The 21,780-nt window shown below is 37.5% G+C and overlaps 1 protein-coding gene across 8 annotated transcripts in view; it reads right to left on the bottom strand.

Annotated features, from left to right (window-relative positions):
* Positions 1-21,780, bottom strand: part of CNTN5 (contactin 5) — a 642,522-nt gene that overhangs the window by 208,257 nt on the left and 412,485 nt on the right. For all 8 annotated transcript variants that reach the window (XM_062607752.1, XM_062607749.1, XM_062607746.1 and 5 more), the window contains 2 exons: positions 17,149-17,272; positions 10,524-10,699 (listed from right to left, as the gene is read on the bottom strand). In XM_062607752.1, the coding sequence (XP_062463736.1) occupies positions 10,524-10,699; positions 17,149-17,272 (300 nt within the window). The remainder of the gene's footprint in view (positions 1-10,523; positions 10,700-17,148; positions 17,273-21,780) is intronic.

Genomic DNA, 21,780 nt, shown 5'->3' with positions numbered 1-21,780 from the left:
ATATTTAATGCGTAGTTAGACACACAGTATGTAAGTTTTTGACTGAATGTATTGCCTTTAAATTAGTGTGGTGTATGGAGTGGGTAGATGGGTGTGCTCAGGATTAACATATTAATAGAATCCTAAGGGCATTTTTACATATTTCCATGCTTGATGAGATCTAGGGCTGAAACCAAATTAAAGAGTTTGGTCGGTTTGGAGTTTTCTTTTTTATCATTATAATTGTTTAGCTGTGGGTGTTTGTATATGGAGACAATTGACAGTATGTTTTATAGAGATGATTTGCTCCTTTTTATATATGTGCCATGTTCTAGGAAACCAACTTTTGCTATCTGACTTTCAAATCCAGTATAGAAGAAGTTATGAATCTCTGTGTCCTGGTGTGCAGATGTAGCACATCTACCCAATCTCTCTGAATTCAAGACTATCATGCTTGGGGACTTGATGCTATCTTCACATGGTGGTCATCAGAGGATTCTTTTGATGTTATCATTACCCCTGGTGAGGAATTTTTGTTACAGCTTTTTTTTGTTTTATTTTTATCCTCAAAATAATTACAAGAAACAATGCAAAATGACAGTGATATTGTCACGTTCATGACTTAGAGTGCAAAATAGCACAAATAAAATGTATTGCTCTTGAAGCTGAGAATACAGCTTCTATGTTGATAACACTTCCCAGCTGTGTAGCATTAGATAATTCCCTGGAACTGACACTGTTCTGAAGTTATATCACTGAAGTACTAAACTTTATGAACAGAATTCAGGGATGTTGTAGGAGCCTCATATCAACTAGTACATTTTGAGTGTGGATTTACTTTTACCAGTCTTGTCTTCTCCCATCCCTAAAAAGAATGCTTATCTTTCTGGTATCTCACACTTCATATGGCTTTAAAGCTATTCTGTCCTTAGAGAAAATTAAAGAAAGGCAACCACAGAACTTAAATTCCATCCCATCATCTTTTCTTATTAATTCTTATTAAGATAGCTGAAAAACTTATCTGGATTTCTTTTAATTTCCTTTGTCCATATAACTCGGCTTTGACTTCTGTTAATTCTCTTTATCCTTATGTTTCACAGCCTTCCAGATGTTTTCTCTGATGATCAATCATCTCCTTCATTCAATGTAGTCTTTTCTTAAACTTAATATCTCCTCTGAATTGTCATTACCTCAGCTAGAACTCAACTCTTTTCTAGAAGCTTTCCCACCTAAGCTCCAAACTTTTATATTCAGTGCTGTTCCTTAGTAGGTCAGCTTAAATGCCTTGTCCACTTTTGTAACCCTCCTAGCCTTGTGCCATCATAAGTACTTGTGCACCTGTGTTTATGAATGGAAGATTAACCTGTCAGACAAGTTTTTTTCTCAACCAGATCAGAAGCTTCTCAGGAAAGCCACAATATAGCTGTGTCAGGATAATGGAGGGAGCACAGTGAGGGCAGGAATGCTATGGCAGCACCACAAATACCATGCAAAAAATTTCAAGTAAAACTACACGTTTAATTTGAAAGAAGGTAGATACTGTTCACCACAATCTGCAACAGCTGCAAGGCTGTAAATAGACAGATGATCTGGTAATTGGCAGAAGTTAATCTGAGTTTGAACTTGCAAATGAAATTTTGAAAGTGTTTTCTGGTCTTTGCACAGAATCCTTCAGCCTTTTAAAATTCCTCCTATCTCCTATTTAGTTACTCTTAATTATTGTCATCTATATTTAAATGTCAAGGCTAATGGTTCATTAGCATGATAGATTAGATTGTGAAAGAGGTAAATAGGTTATAGTCAGGTTAAACACCAGCCTTCCAGTCCTGCAGAGAAATGCAGAAAGCTAAAATGAGAAGTCAGTAAATGCACTATGCATCTTTAAATGATTGCTGTAATTACATTTCAAACTGTGTCTCCCTACATGACTGATTTCTATTAATAATTCCACAGAACACAAAATATAAAATGTATTGTTTAAAGTACATTTTCAGAGTTAAAGACTGAGAAGAACTTAAACCTCAGAATACTTTTTTGGCATCAAAACTTATGTAGCAATAAATGAACTTGACAAGATTAATAAATCTCATTTCCATTTGAATACTTTGAAATAATCATAACTTTTTTGGTGTTTGATGGATACAAAGATCAATGAGGTTGAAGCTATGCTTTTGTGCAATTCAAATGGAATGAGATAATAAATGTTGCTTAACAGAGTACATCCAGAATTGATACTCATTTCTGAAGCTACTAAGTTATTATAATGGGAATCAAATTTGCACTGTATTGATGTATAGTGCCTAATTAGGGATCTGACCGCAACTTTTCAAGCTGACTTCATTCTAATACTACCATGCAAAAGAATAAACACTTCTGGGTTGCTGCTTTAGATCTTGAGTTTTGCTCTCAGCTTTGTCAAAATGCCCCTCTCAGGCTGAAGTAATATGTGATTTCACCACAGAGAATTCAAGTGGATGAAGCAAAGGAAAGTGTTAATTGTTTGTTAGGACATATGTGGAGTAACCAGACTCTTAGTAAACAAGGGATGTCTAAAATCTTTGCCTTATAAAATATCTCTGAAACACGGTGCTTCTTACTACCGTCTTCCTGTATTTCTGAGTGCCACCCTTAAGAAAGACTTCACGTGTAGCTGGGATTCTTAAGACTTAGTGTCCTGTCTTAAGATGTCTGTCCCATATATTTTATAACCATATATTTTATAATTAAGATGCAGACTGAGAATTAAGGAAGGATGGATACAGACTAGACTAAAATATATATAGCTTTGTTTAGTGCTTTTCAGCATTAAAACTTTTCATAATTTTCTTCACATAGTAGAAGTCATGAAATTACAATATTTCATACAGCTATGGCATGTCTGAAGCACATATTAAAAATGCAATGTATGCATCTCCCCTAGTATTCTGAGGACTCTCAATTCAAGATACTCAGACTTTCTCTGTACTAATACAGTAAAAAATCTCCTGTACTGGACTTTCTTCAAAGACACTGTCACAGTGTTAGAAGTATCCACGGGATTCTTTGGTAGGACCACAGCCTTCTCCAAGACAATTCTTGTCACATTTCGGATGTTAGCCAGGGTGACGGGCCATTTCCAAAAGACTCCATGTCTTGAGGGATAAAAGTTTACCGGTATGGATATGGACCTATCCACATGATTTATTCTCAGTGCTAGGGAACATTTAATTTACTAGCCTAGACACAGAACTCCTTTTGGAACTGACAAGATACTCATTTGAGGCAGCGGAGAGAAGATAAAAGAGAATTTCCCCATCTTTCTCCTGTTTTCAATGAAAGAAAGCATTTGCTGTTGTCAGTAGGAAAGAACTGGGATTCCTCTGCTCTTTAACTGATCTAATACAGGGGCAAGGCAATTGGTCTGGATGTCGTCTTCACAATTTTAGGTGACCTCTCAAATGCTGATTTAATTTATTTCTCCAGACATGCTTTCAGGATTAGATAAAAGATTCACCTATGTAAAGCAAGGTTGAAGGGAGATTTTCATCAAAAATTCACCATAGCCACAAAGATGAACCCATATCTATCTTTTTTACCAGGAAAGCTTCTTTGAGAACTGCTGGATTAAAGGACTTGTAATGACTTCTGCTATTTTTAAGGCATGAAGTTTATTATTCTAAGCTATTTATTCACTTTAAGAAAGAAAAGATCAAGAAATGAATTGCAGAAGGCTTAATTACGCCTATTATGTGTCTGTCACAATGACAATATGGTAACTAATTCAGACAGACTGTTTCAAGTCTTGCTTTAGAAATTCTCATGTTTAACAACAACAAAGAATTTAAGCATGTGCTTAATTTTAAGCATGTTCATCATCCTATCAACTTCAAAAAGAGTATGCAAATATTTTAAAATTAAATACTTTGCTAGACTAGGGCCCAAGTTCCTGGTACATTGCACCACCGAACTCAGTTGTATAAACTGAATGTTTCTATAAGCAGATTAATATCAGTACAGCTAAAATTTAAATGACTTGGTTTTTCCAAAGTTGAAATTAAACAAAAAGTTCTAATTTGACTCAAAACTTCATTTTTTACTAATTTTAAATTAAAAAAAAACATATATACCCATCTTATCTTTCATTTTAAAATTCTTTCTGATTCTTAACAAAAGAAAGGGCTAGATTTGCAGAACTGTAATGTAGATATGTCCAAGTCTTTGAACATTTAACTGGCAAACTGTGGCCTGGGGGGCGGTTGATCCATGTCACTGAAAACCTTAGCCTTGAAATCTGTTTTTTAAGAAAGATCTCATAAAATCTTGTGAAAATGCCCCAACTCGAACAAATAAATAATGGAACAGTTAGGAAGCAGAGTCTCCACATCTGAACTAGAAGTCAGATCCCTTCCTTCAGGAAGATAACACAATTTCTTCATTCTTTATTTACATGAAAGTCTTTGTGGAGTGTGACAAAAAATCATATTAACATCAGGTTCACTGAATTATATCCTTCAATTAATAAACTATTTATGAATATAAAATGCAACCAGTCCTACATAATATTAATTTCTCCTGGCACATACCCCTGGGTTGAAGGTGTCTCTTAAGCATTCATTTCCTAAAATCAGCAACTTGAAATTATGCAGAAAAAACCCTAAAAGTTTTATAGTGTAAATTACTATTGCAGCTATAGCTATTCTTAACCAACTAGTAACATTATTCATATCGCTTTGATAGTTTCAGAGCATAGCGATTTAGGCTGTATTACAGGATGATCAGGGATGTTTTTGAAAATGAAAGTATGACTAGTTGCATTCTGATTTCTTTTCCCACTTCAGCTGGTTCTCATCTTTTACAGTATTTAATACTGTTTCGCTTTATGGTTTAGAAAAAAAATGTTGATATTGTAACATGATAAAACATTTTGTTACAGTGCATATTCTGGAATTAATGTAAGAAATTAAGTTTTTTCCTGTACAACCCCACTAAGGGTTGTAATTAGATAAAGTCTTTATAAATAAATACTAGGAAATTAGGAAGTAAACTTAACAAGATGTCCAGGAAGCATGATAGCAAGAAAAAAAAATGGATCATTAAGCTTATTTCTTAAGGAGCCAAATTTGCTTACAGGCTGTCAGAAGTGTGCTGTGATGGAACAAGCAATGCACAGGCTGTCTCCTCAGAAAACTGTTGATTTATATGTCTGCATCATGGCTGACTTCTTATTCAGTACATCACTGGAAAGTCATGGTAGCTTATCAATTGGAAAAGGACATTCAAATTGTAGCTAATCAATAACATTCTCTGTAGATTAAATAAGAAAATAGATTGAATAGAAAAGAGGAAAATAATACAAAGAAGCCAGTGACAATCAGATTAATAAAAATGAAGTGATGTGTTCCATAAATGATAGGTGAGAAGTTATTTTCCCCTAACACTTCTCTATTTTTTTTAGCCCAGACAGTAAATATCATAGACATGGTAGTCTTCTGAAAGGTTAAATAATCCACAGAGAAAAGTAATTCTGTTTTGTGTCCTAATGGAATACAGAGTTTGGACATGTGGCAAAGGTAAGCACAAAATACATCCAATGTTGTAGCCAAAGTTGTACCACACTGCTCCAAAGCTAGGCTGTGGAACCCAGAACAATAATATGCAGGCAGGTAGATTCAGTCAGTTAGTAAACCGTACTTTTTCCAGTCTCCCATGTTCAAGTCACTTATCCTTTTTTAGCTCACGTACAGATGCCGAAGTAGCAAACACTGAGAAATTAATATTAAAGTTTAATTTTGAAATTCTCCTTTTAGCTTACCCAAATTTCTAGCAGGAATGAGAGGAAATGAGAAACCAAACTAAAACAATGTAACAAGGTATGTGTACTTAATACCTAAGTTACTTCATAAAACTCTTACACTTTGTTATTAAGTTTCGTACCCTCAAAACATTTTTGATGTTATGCACTCCTATAAAATTACTAGATGTTGAACAAAGTTGGGTTTTTGCTTGCAGCAACTATAAGTTTACTGTTTTTTTTTATTTGGCTGATGCTCTTCCCTTCATATATGCGCATTTTTTCATAATGCAGTAAAAGGTTAAGCTAGAAGAACTATGTTTCTGATTTCTATTTCCATTAACTGCAGAATCTTTAAAGAGGTGTTTGGGATTTGAATAACTCTTCCATAGAGATAGCCACACCCAGAAATACAAAATTCATTAATGTTAAGATGGGCTAAAGGAATTCAGTAATTATCTCTCTAATGTTCTCACATTTTAATGAGCTGATTAGAATCTTAAGAAAATATTCTTTGCATGTGAACTATTACTTGTTTGTGAAGTGTAAATCACATTTGAAACTACTGATAGCTTTTTATCTTTACAACAGCCTGTTAAGTCCAAATGTGTGAAATGTGACTTTAAACATATGATTTTTGTAATAAAGAATTGGGGCTTTGAGCAACCTTATCTAGTGTCCAGGGAAGGTGTCCTTGCCCATTGCGGGGGGGGGGGGGGGGGGGGGTTGGGGGGGGGGTTGGGGGGCTGAAACTAGATGATCTTTAAGGTCAATTCCAACCCAAAGCATTCTATGGTTCTATGTAATTATTCTCATCAGGGAAAAGTGGCAAAGGAAGTAAGAATAAGTAATTCTGATTTGCTTGACATTTTGTCAGTGTTAACTCTGGGCATTTTATTCCCAATTTTTCTGCATAAAATTCTATTCAAGACGAAAGGAATTCCTGGCCAATAGGTGCTTTTATTGGAAAACATATTTCTCCTCAGCTTCTGTTATATCATGGGGTTTTAATTTCTCTTTCCCCCTTTATTAAAATAGCATTAAAAAGCACTACCTTGGGCAGTGCAAAGAAGAGGAAAAAAAGAGAACTTTTTTTGAGTTTAGATCTTCATAAATATGTGCTATGATAGTTTTAAATTTCATTGAGAGTGCATATAGCTGGGCTTTCCACTTTGCTCCATAAAAATAACCAGTGACACTGGAGGCTATTTCAAAAGTTATATCTCCAGTCATGTATAAAAGAATTTCATTTTCTATCTCTTTCAAATACACTGTATAAGTATTTCAAAGTTCTATTTTAATTATGCACACATTCAAATACTGTAATGCACAAACATTTATACTCGTAATGCACCATCAGTGCTCAACTGCATGATAATGGCCATAGCAACTGAACTTTTGGCCATGCAATTGTGCAAAAACTAAGAGCCAGTGCAAGAAACCTTCTTCTTTTTCAAGTTTTGAGATATTTTGCATGGGCACTTTATGGCACATGTTTTTCCTGTAAGACTGTCAAAGGCCTTGTTTAATGGTCCCTCTTGTTTCCTTTCTTGCTGTATGGCATTTCTCTCTTTAATTAGAAGAACAACTCTTTGAGCTGTAAAGATGTAGCTATTTTCCACAGCAGTAAAGAGCATTCAAGCAGGTCCAGGAGCTTAATTTTTTAAATTTTTCTGTGAAAGTAGTAAGTTTCTTAGTTTCTGGAATCTGTGGCTTTCAGTGAAAAAAGGGGAACTGCTGTTATGCGTAGCTTTGTTCTCAGAATCAGAAATGCCTTGGTTTATCCTTGGGATTATAAGTTACCCTTCAAGCCATTAGAGCCCAGCAAAATTGCAGGGCACCAAATGCTTTAATTACTTTAAGGTTAGGAGCTTTCCTTACAAAAATATTTTTCAGTGCTTTACTTTCTGTCTTAGTGAAAATAACTGGAAACATACTAACATGCAAGCCTGCTGTTAAAAAGCAATACTTCACTATGAGGGTGGTGAGACACTGGCACAGGTTGCCCAGAGAAGCTGTGGCTGCCCCATCCCTGGCAGTGTTCAGGGTCAGGTAGGACAGGGCCCTGAGCAACCTGGTCAAGTGGAAGGTGTCCCTGCCCATGGCAGAGGTTTGAAACTAGATGATCTTTAATATCCCTTCTAACCAAAAACATTATTTGATTCTAAGATTCAATGATTGTATGAATGCTATAAAATGCCCTACTTGAGCTATACTGAAGTTTTACCTTGCAGTATTTTTTCACAGCCATGACATTTAAAAATTTATTATATTTCAGGGTAATGTAAGCTAATTTTTGTCTGGTGCATCTCTACCTATCTACATAATGCTTTAGAGCTCAATGCTAATTACTTAATAAATGTAGACTGATCTAAAGACCATTTAATTGTATACTGCCTCATCCAAGGTTGATTTCAGTTAATTAATGAATTTCAATGCAAGAAAAAGAGAAAAGAGTTATTAATAAATGAGATGTATGTATATGTGCATGTGTATATATGTTAAAATATCTTAATATGGAAAATTTCCTCATTTATTTCCTCATTTATTTCAGAAAGATTGTGATTACATACATCTAGTTTTCCTAGATAAGAAGAGGTATCAAAACCATTATGTTTTAAATCATAAAAACATCTTTCATGCTGTAAATATTCCCTTTAAGAATCAGAAAAGCACATTTTAGTTTCCTAAAGGAAATAAAACAGTATTAGCACTTTGGGAACCAGCATAAATTTTATATCACCCAAGATAACAGAATGAAGGTATTACATTCTTTTCTTCAAGAAAATTTATCTGAACTTTCTGGTCAAACTCAATGTCAAACTCACAGCTGAAATCACAATGAAAATCTTTATTTTAAATTTACTTTGGATCTGGCTTACTAAAACTTTTCTGTGGTACAAGCGTCTCTTCTCACAAGTTCTGTGGCATTGTTAGCAACACCTCAGCGTTTCCAGCTAGCATTCATCCATTAACCTTCTGAGAAACTTTCATTACAGTTTCCAAGTAAATACTTTAATGAAGAGAAATGACATTCAAGCCTTTATAAAGTTACAACTTTGATACCTGCAAAAGCAGCTGTGCAGGCTAGCGATAATTTAAAAATCCAATAAAAACAAACTCTGCTTCATCAGGGACTGTAGCGATAGGACAAGGGGTAATGGGTTCAAACTTAAACAGGGGAAGTTCAGGTTAGACATGAGGAATAAGTTCTTTACTGTGAGGGTAGTGAGGCACTGGAACAGGTTGCTCAAAGAAGTGGTAATTGCTCCATCCCTGGCTGGACAGACCCTTGGGCGACATGATCTAGTGTGTGCTACTGAAACTAATAAACCTTCGGTTATTTGAACTCATGCTCTTACTTTCTCAGTTTTCTTTTATTTTTTCAGCTGAAGGTCAAATGGCCACCTGTTAGCCATGCTCCTGAAATGGGAACAGAAATCTGAGACTCAGAGCCCTGGAACTATCTATATCTACCAGTTGTCAGGTCCTCTAAACAAGCGACTTGTTTTACCATCGTTTTCTTGTCTAAAAGATAATATGTAGCAGAATTTTCTCAGAGCTACAGCTAAGGCTGAGGTTCAATAATGCTGTGATGAGACCACTGTTGTGATGTTAGAGGTTTTAAATGTACTACTCTGGGATGAAGAAACTTAGAGGAATGTCAGTAGTGCTCCCAGCTCAGAAGTGGGTGGTTAGTTCCATGTTCTTGCTAACAAATATCTTGACAGGATCTGCATCAGATAACACTAAAGCTATAGCTTTGAGAGGTCTGACTTTAGTGGGAAGGTGTAGATTAGTGGAGAATCTCAGACCCCACACTATCTCTGCTGAATTATCCATGCCATCATGTGTGTTAGTAGACATGCAGGTAGGCAACTTTTCCTTAACCCCACTGTTTTCCAGTTGTAATTATATGAAGATCTGCCTCATTTTTCTTGGTAATGTCCTATTTTCACCAGGAATTAAGAAATTAGGATGGAGTTTATTTTGCATCTCTCCAAAACACCTCATGGTGGGTTTTGCCTACATAATGCACTAAAATGGTATTACCTCCCTTCTTGTAAAGTGCTGGAAGTAAGTCAGGGTTAGAAGTAGAATATCTGATATTCTGGCAAGTTTTTCTTTATAATATGTTTGAAAAAGAGCATGCTATCTATAGACCATACCATTTACTTGGGATCATGAATTGTTGATAGCTTCTGTAAGGTATGCTGTGGTAAATTATTTCAAAGGCATTGATATGACATGTCTAGTTTCCATTAACTAAAAAAAAATAAATCTCAGTCTCATAATGAAATGTATGCATGATATGTCTGCATAAACATGGTCATAAAACGTGCACATTTATATACATATATACATACAAAACTACGCTCATAGTTAAAGTTGCAGACTCTCCTACAGAAACAGATGCAGTTTATCCCACTCTAAGTTTACAGTTCTTTCTCCTGCTCAGACAGTGTGGCAAAATGATAAACATTTCAGGAAACGAGTGAAAGATATCTTAGCAGAGTGTTCCTTATCAAAGGATAACATTTGGGATCATCTATTACAGTTATTTTCCCTGATACTGTTCTATTTTAAAAGTAAGAAGGACACAGAACAGCACTCGTTCCCGCTAAGAATTTTATTTCTAATTTAGATATCCTAGCCCAACAAAGTCAGTGGACAGTGTAACGTCTGTAATGTATTCAAATTACAATTTAGGCCCTTATCAAGCAATGTAAAGATCTGATTTATCCATGTTAAAAAAAAAAAAAATGTTACTCACATGCAAACTGTAGAACAGCTTCTCTGCTTAAAATACTGCCAAACATGTTGGTGGTTAAACACTGATACTGTCCAGAATCCTTCATTTCACTGGGGTTATTGATCATCAGACTTCCTTCTATTAAACTGTAGCGATAATCACTTTCAATGTCAATTTCAGTTCCATTTCGAAGCCATCTTAGGAAAAAAGAGAGAAATTACTTAAGTAATTTATGGCCAAAGGAAGGCATCCAGCTTAGTAGACAAAACCTGACAGCCCCAGTTGTTATAAGGATGACAGCTACTTAAAGATATCCTGGGAAGGAACCCATTTCTTTGGCAGAGCTTTGGATGGAGACTTTCCACAAAATATGCCTGACAAAGGTTTTTCTGAAAAAAACCCCAATCCACAAGTAAAAATGGATCTTCTGGCCCTGAAAAGAAAGTGTATACTTTGTTTTGCCTGTGCCGAATCAAATTAGTAACCTCTTCTTTTTCTTTCCCCGCCCTCCTGAAAATGCTATCATCCACAAAGGCTTCAGACTTGAAACCCACATAGCAAATTGCTTGAAAGAGTCCAGCGCAGAGCTACAAAGATGATTAAGGGAATGGAACATCTCTCTTATGAGGAGAGGCTGAGGGAGCTGGGACTCTTTAGCTTGGAGAAGAGGAGAATGAGGGGTGACCTCATCAATGTTTACAAATATGTAAAGGGTGAGTGTCAGGATGATGGAGCTAGGTTTTTTTCAGTGATGTCCAGTGATAGGACAAGGGGCAGTGGGTGTAAACTGGAGCATAGGAGGTTCCATGTGAACATCAGGAAAAATTTCTTTACTGTGAGAGTGACAGATCACTGGAACAGGTTGCCCAGGGGGGTTGTGGAGTCTCCTACATTGGAGATATTCAAGGCCCGCCTGGACAAGTTCCTGTGTGATGCACTCTAGGTTACCCTGCTCTTGCAGGAGGGTTGGACTAGATGATCTTTTGAGGTCCCTTCCAACCCTTAGGATTCTGTGATTTTGTGAAATGCATCCTTCATGTCAAAAATAGGACTTCTACTGTGCTTATGATAATGAATGTTTCAATTCATATTCTAACATTAAAGCCTTAGGTTCAGATGAGGTTAGAGTTAACAGAACTGTCTACACTATACTGCGCTATATGAAGGCAAAGAACGCTTCTTTTCCAGTCTTCCAGCATTTGCTCTTCTAGGCTCAAGAAAGGAAAAAAACTGATTTAAATACAGACAGAAGAACAAGGACTATGAAGAGCAGGGAGGTAGATTTATGTACACAGGCTGCTGTGAAACAAAGGAAATTGGCAATGGACAAAGGCAAAATAATATCAGATGGAATAAGCATACACAAAATTCAGAGAAGACTGGGACATGCGAGACTGGAATTTGCTGGTGGTTGGTCAAGGGTAATGCCTGGCAACTACCAGGTAAATGGAAACTAAGATGAGGAGTTGGCAGAAATACTAAGTTTGAGAGGTGTTTGGGAGTGAAATGAGAAGCCTAAACAATAGTGACAGTGATGGGAGTGAACATGTGGTAGAAAAAGCCAGGCTGTAAGAAACATACTAGAAAGTATCACATCTGAGCCAAAGTACTGAATAATTCTCGAATGAACACTTGTTTTTCTGAGGTTTCAGAAATGGAGACCTAAGTCTCACAGTTTTGCTGCTGTGTGAGTGCATTTGGGGTTTTGGTTATTTTATTTTATTTTTTCCCCTGGATAGTCTCTGCCAAAAAGCCTCACCCCTCTCATTCATCTCCAAAGACTGAAATAACAAACCCTGCTATAGTCCACTGGCTGCAAGAAAAAAGATTTTGTGTGGTAGGTTAATAGACTCCAGTACTATGCAATAACCTCTGGGGAGGGGTGCAATATATCAAATAAAGCATAATAATCCATCTAAGAAGACTTTTTAGATTGGCTTTCATGTCAAACTGTATAGAACATGAAGCTGTTAAAAGAATGCAAAGAAGAGATAAGCAGTGTAAACAGGTACGGCGCAGCTATTGTGGTACACAGGCATTTGCTTCATTGCTAGTTTGCAGTCATTCTACAGTTTCAAAACTGCCTCCAGAAATTGACAGGCACTTTGCCAGAGTTCAGCAAAGGGAAGAACTTTGCAACATCTAGACTCCAGAGGCAACCTTAATGAAGTAAAATGATTATCAGTTCAACCTACCTTGTTAACATTCATGGTGAGTGAGGTACAAACAGAACTCAGCTAAAGCAGCTCTGAATTTTTCTTAATCCACAGGTGGGAATTGTCAGAATTAAGACAAACTATGAAACTATTATTTGTCCCTTTTTTTATGATTGGACTTTTAATCACAGGAGACCCCTGTTTCATTTAGTGTAAGAAACGAAACACTGTTGACATTACATTGCAAAGGATATTAGGGAAATGTCTGTAGGATTTACTACATTGTTAAAGAGATTCATATATTCATATAAGGAACTTCTGATCTTGAACAATTTATTAATGAGTTAAGATTTTGAATGAAACAAAGAAATTTTAACTTTTACATATATATATGAAATAAAAAAGCAAAATCAAAAATAAATATGAAATAAAAAAGCAAAAATTGATCAAAAAATTATGGGAGATTTAGATAAGGAAAAAGTAAAAACTACAGTCTGGCATTTCCAAATAGGAGCTGACACAAAATTCAATTCCTTTAATTAGCTTTCTTCAGTATTTTCATTTTCAGTTAAATTGAATGTAAAAATACATTTTTGTAATGATACCCCAAAACTCTGGATCTTGATGACTATCTGTCTATGTATCTTGGGGTCTATCATGGGTGATTGTATTCCTTGCATATAATCTAAGCATGTAACAGAAACAGCAACACTGAATTGCGTGACATGTTTTCTTCTATGTACCCTGACTGATCTGGGAGGACAGAATCCCAAATACAATACTTAAAAGGTAACAAGATGATAGGGAAAATCAGCTACATTTTTTCTCGAAGGCAAGTGACAGATAACATTTCAAAATGCTCCATTTTGGCTTAGGCAGACAGAAAATAATCTAAAAATATTTTTCAACTGTCTTTTTTATGAGGAAATGATGCTGACAAAAAATTCTAATCAGCTTGAATGTGTTATATATACATGTATATATTATACATAAAATAGGAAACATGGTGTTTCACAGGCAGTGAAAGCAGTGTAGTGAAGCAGCATCTCAGGGAATTCTGCGCCTGCCTTTAACTCAGTAACACTGCTGAGATCCCACAGGAACCTTGTGAATGTCTGTATTCCTCATCAAAGGTCTCAGTTATGCTCTTCGCTGTACAGTTCCTGACTTCTGATATTAAAGTATGATTTGCAGAAATGCTGAGCAAATGGAATGGAATCAGTTTATTACAGGGAGTTATTCCCTAAATTAATGCATCTTGATACTTTAATGAATGAAACTCAAGAAATTATGTTTTTCTTTTATTTTAGAGTCGAACTTCAACAAGATGAAAAAAACTGTTTCCAAGGAAGAAGAAAATCTTAAATGATGTGACCATTCACCACTCTGTTAAAATGTCATATCCTAGCAAAAAAAAAGAATTTGTAAACTGGTTTCATAAGTTACACGTACTAAGGAAATTAATTACAATGGCAAAGACAATTTAAGTTTGGAATTTTTAAGTGCTTTATACATTCTTTTAATGTAGCTTAAAAGAAAAAAATGTTGTGCTTTGGTTGGTTTGTGGTTTTTTTTTTTCTGAAAATAATTCTTAGCAGCATGGACCTCACAGCCCATATGAATAAATATCTCTATTGTCCTGTGCTTGTAGATAACAGGGTCTTGGGTGATATCTTTTCACTATCTCACGTGCCAAAGGTTAGGCAGAGACATACAACAAACCTTTGCCTATCTATAGACTTTTTTGAGGCTAAATTTCCTCTGCACCTGCCCTGAGAATAGTAAATTCCTCACAAAGTAATTTATCTCTCTTTTCCCTTCTTCTGAATGGCAGTGTGTACTGCATATGCTGCACAGACAAATGACAGCAACTTAAGGAGGAGAAGTTAAACGGTGCTGTTAGAATTAGGCCGTTTGGGTCAAAGCTTTCCTTGCATGAACAGCAGTCAGGAAATTTTGTTTGTAAGGCAGCTGACATCAATGATCTCTGGAGAACTGAAGGAATGGATATCACCAAATCATAAAACAGCCCGGGTTGAAAGGGACCTCAAAAGATCATTTGGGCCAACATTTCATGGGAAAGGGAGGCTAGATGAGATTATCTAGCACTTTGTTCAATTACATCTTCAAAATGTCCAGTGACTCTGTCAAGTCCCTGAGGAGGTTGTTCCAGTGAATGACTGTTCTTACAGAAAAAATTTCTTTCTTGAGATGAGACCTCTCTTGCCTTCTCCATGTGGCCTCTTGTGAAAAGAGAGCCTCTTTGTAGCTGCCCTTTAAAATACACTGAAAGTCTTTATTTGTTAACTGCATTCCATTGGAAAAATGCAAAAAAAACCCAGTTGGACCAAGAGAGAAAGGAGAAGACATAGGCCCTCCAAAGAAAATCTCCACAAGAATAAGGTTGTCTGGGAGGGCTGAACATAAGGTTTCCCTCTTTTGGTGGGAACTTATGACTTGTCCCCATGGTTGTGTTATTTTTAATGGACTGATAAGACAGTGTGAGGAAATAATAGAGATTTTTTTTTTATTCAACAAGCAATAAATATATAATAGAAATTTCACAAGGAATGTCAATAAGGAAGAATACAACATTGCTTTTATCCTACAAAGTGGGGAGTGTATGTAATTTCAGTTTGAAAAATTTCTGATTGCTCATTCCTAATCCCATGTTACATGTTTTAGTCATGCCTGCACTGCTTGAGAAAGTTGTGCCATGAATCACATCCATTTAATCATAGCATCATAGAATAGTTAGGGTTGGAAAGGACCTTAAGATCATCTAGTTCCAACCCCCCTGCCATGGGCAGGGACACCTCACACTAAACCATGTTACCCAAGGCTCTGTCCAACCCCTCCTTGAACACTGCCAGGGATGGAGCATTCACAGTTTCCCTGGGCAACCCATTCCAGTGCCTCACCACCCTTACAGTAAAAGACTTCCTCCTTATATCCAATCTAAACTTCCCCTGTTTAAGTTTGAACCCGTTACCCCTTGTCCTATCACTACTGTCCCTAATGAAGACTTCCTTCCCAGCACCCCAGTAGGCCCCCTTCAGGTGCCGGAAGGCTGCTATGAGGTCTCCATGCAGCCTTCTCTTCTCCAGGCTGAACAGCCCCAACTTTCTCAGCCTATCTTCATACGGGAGGTGCTCCAGTCCCCTGATCATCCTCGTGGCCCTCCTCTGGACTTGTTCCAACAGTTCCATGTCCTTTTTATGTTGAGGACATCAGAACTGCACACAATACTCCAGGTGATGTCTCACAAGAGCAGAGTAGAGGGGCAGGATCACCTCCTTCGACCTGCTGGTCACGCTCCTTTTGATGCAGCCCTGGATACGGTTGGCTTTCTGGGCTGCGAGTGCACACTGCTGGCTCATGTTCATTTTCTCATTGACCAACACCCCCAGGTCCTTCTCCACAGGACTCCTCTGAATCTCTTTTCTGCCCAGCCTGTAGCTGTGCCTGGGATTGCTCCACCCAAATGACACACATCTGTTTAAAAGAGGCAGATTCAGTGCTGTTATGGTAGGGATATCTAAAAATAGTTCTGCCTCTGAATTTCTTCCAGCTATAGAAATGTAAGTTCTGTGATTCAAGTAAGTCTAAGGAGAATCCATCCAGAATGCTAAAGACTCCACAAATGAATTAGTTTTAATAGGTAAAAAATAAAATGCAGAAATTATGATTGTCACATATGACAAAACATACTGATAAGAATCCTGATGTTCCCTTTATAAGGGAAGAATGACTGTATGAGAAAAGATAAAGTGTATAGGGAAATAATATTCAACCATGTGCTCCCCCAGTCCTCCTACATCACTTGTAATTTGTATAAAATATGAGTAGAGTCTGATATAGCAAATGGGTTAGGTGACTTCAGCATATTGTTCCCACCTGCAAGTGGGCATCATTAATAAACTGAACTCGCAGACTCATAGATGCATTATAACAGATCCATATAGTAGCTATCTGAGAAATAAGACTCTGTATGAAAAATTAGGCAACAGGCAGTGGTTGCAAAGAAATAAAATGATGGACTTGTGGATGAAAAGACACCAGATTTGGCTCAGCCATGGTATCCTGTATTGCATAGTCATGTCATTTAATGTACCTGTTCTTTACTGCTCTCCTTATAAAATGGGGCAGTATTTCATATCTTTATAGATGTTCAGAAAAAAAAAATCAATTAAAGATTTTGGTCTTGTTGGTTGTTACAGACACAAGTAAAAAAAATGGACAAAAGGAGTCCTTCCACATGGATAGATAGGATGACAGAGAACATAATTTGTAACTTCACATACTGCTTTGCTTTTATTCACTACCACTTCTTTCTTATTCAGAATCAGAAGAAGCATTTAATCAGGAAAGCCATTTGTGTCACAGAACATTTTCTGTTGTGTTGTTCTCCAAAGCACATTGAACCTCAGAGTGGGATTGCAGAGGCTAATATTCTGAAAACTAACAAAAAATAATTCTAAAACAAGTACCTGTATGTGGGAGTAGGATTTCCACGAGCTTGACAATTCAGAAATACTTTCTTCTCCTCAGAATCAGTTGGAAAAATCACGTCACCTGGCTCTTGTACAAACACTGGCCCATAATCAACACTTTCTGTGGAAACAGAAGTGATACAGTTTAGGAAGTCTGAATAAATGTAAATGTATTACAGCTTTTATAAAATGGGATTAAAGTATGAAAAATTATTATTGTTTTCCAGAGGTTCATATCACATTATTTCAGATGCTATATTAAAAAGCAATAGTTAAAAGAAAAAAAAATATATAAGGAAGAAATATTACTAAGTCAACAATAAAACAGATACCATTGTTTAAGTATTCATCATGCCTTAAAATGGCTTCGTTATCAGACATATTTTGGCCTGCAGTTTAATGAGCAGCTATAGTGAATTAATCCAGCAAGAGGAGTTAACTGCTTATAGAAAGCAAGGTAAACAAAAATCTTTTTGCTGCTTGCAGCAGCTTATCTCACAAAAGGCTTTATGTAAAGCAGTTGCTAAGAAAAATCACTTGTAAAATTAATGGCAGCAACTGGTGGCTACTGTTAAATAATATATATCAATATCTGACATTTCATTTTCCTCCACTGTCTTCTCTAATTTTGGCATGTATCTATATCTTCATGTGAACTCACATTTCTGAACAAGAAAAGCTAGGCAGACCCACAGAATACATCTGTGATTCCAATTCATTCATGTTGCAAAGAGAGAAGTGTAACCTTCATAAAGTAAAAGGCTGCAGGGTTAGCATTCCTGATCACGGAGGTCTGAATAACTAAAATGCTCACTGTGCACTAGAAGACTGAAATTTTAATCAACTTAGACTTGTTCCTAACTTTCAGATAACTTAGTCCCATACTGCAAATTTAGAGCACTAGTCTAATGATTTGGGTGAGGTCACATAGTTACATTGTTTTACTACTTGCCATTAAACATATGGGAACAGGGTTTTCTCTGTCAGTTTTATGGTTTCATATGTTCACATCACAAAAGTTCTCCAAATGGCACTGAGGGCAGCATGACACATTTAGCAGTTTATAACCTCTTGTTATATTTATGCTACCAATATCAGCTTGAAGTGAGAAAGTCACACCTGAAGACTTTAGAGTTTGGTCATAGACTCATAAAAATTATTTACTGTTTTGCTCCAATGACACGAAACAACTTCAAAAACATCTTATGGGCTCACAGTTTTGGGAACAGTGACTTTTTTCACACTGCTAATAGTTTCAGAAATACTGAGTGCACAGGATAAGGTGCACAGGACTTGAGTCTTGGGTTTTGGTGCAGGGAAAAAAGGTCTTGGAGTCTGAAAAAGGATGAGAAACATGGGAGACATAGGCTATAGGGTGTTAATTCTGAGATGCAAATTTCCATGTCCTTAAATTCTGTGAAATTTTGGATTTCTCTATTATTATAGAAGCAGTGAAAAGATGACATGAAAACCCATTATGCTATTTATCTGTCCTTTTTAGGGACTGTACACTCATTATACACTTGGGGTTTTTTTCTTCTTACAATGTTATTCAAATGAGGTTTTGAAAATACCTTTATTTTCAGGTATATATAATTCTACTAAAACTGATTCAAATAATTAGCCTGTAAATTCATACAGACAGAAAGAGTAGCAGCAATTGGTCGTTTATGTTTTGCGTCATTTTCAAGCTTATTAGCCCTTTTTGTAATACTGTGTGAAAGTGTGGATTGCTGTTCTGCATATTTACATTACTTCCATGTTTATTACTGTAGTTGGGTATATTGGAAGAAATAAGTTTTCTGGGACAAATACCTGATTTATTTAAAAAAGCCCAACCACAATAACTGACTTCAGATATGTGCTTATATTATCAAAGTTAAAATAGCTCCAGTACTATGTTTTGAGCACTACAGCTCAGGCTTCCACAGGGGCACTGGAATCAGCAGGAAAAAGAAAGGAAAATGTGGACGCAAAAACATTGTATAGATTATTTCTGACAATTTGTTTATCTGCTTCTTATATGGCACAAAAGAAAATACTAATGAATGTAGGTGCAAATAACCAGAGCTCTCATCAGTCTAGAATCTAGAAAAACCACGAATTACTGAATAAATTAAAAACTAAATCATAGGTTTATATTGGATGTTTTCACATGCAGATTAGTAGATGTATGGCTAGAGTGTATATTCATGAAAATTAATGATTTCTATCTTCTCTCTAGATTTTATCTTCTCCCACAGAGTCATTCTGTAGATATATTATAAAGTTACAGTCTATGATTGCTGGAAAGAGAAGAAAAAGATGCAATTCTAGGAAGGTGCTACTGTCACTAGCAGTACAGCTATTTTTTTCTACCTGTCCTACAGTTTTTCTACCTTTTCTACAGTAATACTGAAATACTGTTGCACTTCCTTTTGGAAAAATAACCTGAATTCTTTAGGTGGATGCTTGCATTTTTAATGGTAGTGCCCAAATGGATATTTGTGCTATATGGAGTAAGAAGAACAGGCTTTACTTCTGCTGCATCAAAAAAGAAGCATAAACAGCAGGTCGAGAGAATGATTCTCCCCCTCTGCTCCACTATAGTGAAACCCTACCTGGAGTACTCTGTGCAGCTCTGGGGCTCCCAATATAAAAAGGTCATGGATCTTTCGGAGCAAGTCCAGAGGAGGGTCATGAAGATGGCCAGAGGGCTGGATAACCTCCCCTTTGAAATCAGGCTGAGAGAACTGGGCTTATTCAGCCTGGACAAGAGAAGGCTCCAAGGATACTTATAAAGGGGGGCTATGAGAAATCTAAAGAGGGAAGTTTTACAAGGGCATGTAGTGACAGGACAAGGGAGGATGCTGTAAACTGAAAGAGGGCAGATTTAGATTAGATATTAAGAAGAAATTCTTTCCTGTGAGAGTAGTGAGGCACAGTTGCCCAGAGAAGCTGTGGCTGCCCCATCCCTGGCAGTGTTCAGGGCCAGACTGGACAGCGCTTTAAGCAACCAGGAAAAGTTTTGGTACAGGGAAAAGTCTATGGAAAGGTGTCCCTACCCATAGAAGGAGGATTGGAACTAGGTCATCTTCAGGGTCCCTTCCAACCCAGACCATTCAATGATTCTGTGATTCTATGTATCAGCTCAGTGAACAAAAACATAAAAGAGAAAGTTCAGAAAGTTAAGCACATGCAAGTTGTTCCTAAAGAATGAAAAGATGCACTTAGCTGCTTATCTGCATTTCACAAGGAGATTTAATAGCAAAGATTATTTAGAGACTCAGAAGCAACATAATAATATGTCCATCGGTTTGTAGCTAAATGGACTAAATGAATTCTTAGATCACCTGTATGGCAACAGTATAATTAAAGAAAATACATTTTTTAGACACCAAAGAACTTGATGAAAAGATAAAATTATATGTTTATAAATTATTGGGCTTAATAAAAGGCTGATTAAATAAAATGCAATGGGGTGTGGTATGTGATATGGAAGAAGACATAACAGATCACCTAATGATACCATCTTCATTTAAACAAAACTGCAGTGGCAGTCTTGAAACTGAAAGGGGGCATGATAGCTGATAGAATGTTGGTGGTGACTGTATCCCAGGTGATGGAATGTTGGTGGTGGCCATTCCGTTCCACAGGGGTTGGTAGCCCAGATACCAGGACGGGCGCGTAAAGGGCTGCGGGGTGACAAGGGCCAGACCCGCCTGGAGGAGAGCAGGTGGGTGAGCCAGGGCTGAGGTGAGAGGGCAGGAGGAAGGCAGGGAGGGGAGGGCCGGGCTGCTGGGCCCGGGCAGGGAGGCAGCGGCTGCCCCATGGGCGGCAGATGGCGGCTGCTCCTCCTTTCACTTCCAGAGCCAGAAGCTCACACAAGGACAGGACCGGAAGAGGGCGCACTCCTGAGTTAAGTCTTGGCGTGTGGCAGGGCCCTGCGCAGGGGTTGCGCGTGGTGAGCAGTGGCGGTTGCTCTGCAGTTCTCTTCTCTTCTGCAGCCACAGGCACTCAGCGGGACAGGATCAGACCTTGGCGTGCTCCGGTCCTCATCCTCTCGAGCAGAGAGACTTGCTGCCTTCCACAAGGACACTGACACAAAGTTAAGTGATGGAGTCTGGCAGAAGCCTGGGCGGGGGTTCCCCATGTGAACAAGGGGGGCTGATGCCATTTCTGGCCATTTCAGGTGCAAGTCCAGACAGGAAATGGAAAAACCATTGTGAACCCCTATGCACAGCTATAAAAAGAGTGTTTAAGTGCCTTCTACAAAGGACACTGACAGAAAGTTAAGTCATCGAGCCCGCAGAGCCCTGGGTAGGGGTTCCCCATGTGAACAAGGGTGGCTGATGCCATTTCTTGTCCTGCCATTTCAGGTGAAAGCCCTGACATAGAAGAGACCAACCATGATGCACTCCTGTCCTCATCCACACAGTCAGAGAGTCACTTCCTTCGATGGAGGACGCTGAAAGAAAGTTAAGTCAGCGTCACCTGCAGAGCCCTGAGCAGGGGTTACCCATGTGAGTGACTGTTGCTGCTGCTTAGTTTGCTGTCCTGCCTTTTACTATTGCAGGCCCAGCCCAGGAGAGGACCAGAGAGTGGCGCACTCTTCTCCTCCACCACACTGCCAGAGATGAAATGCCTTCC

The sequence above is a fragment of the Pezoporus occidentalis genome, unplaced genomic scaffold (genome assembly GCF_034315485.1).
Source record: "Pezoporus occidentalis ecotype Australia unplaced genomic scaffold, CSIRO_AGI_Poc_V1 ctg125, whole genome shotgun sequence".
NCBI classification, from domain to species: domain Eukaryota; kingdom Metazoa; phylum Chordata; class Aves; order Psittaciformes; family Psittacidae; genus Pezoporus; species Pezoporus occidentalis.
Note: the sequence above shows the minus strand (reverse complement) of the source record. Positions and strands in the feature narration are given on the sequence as shown.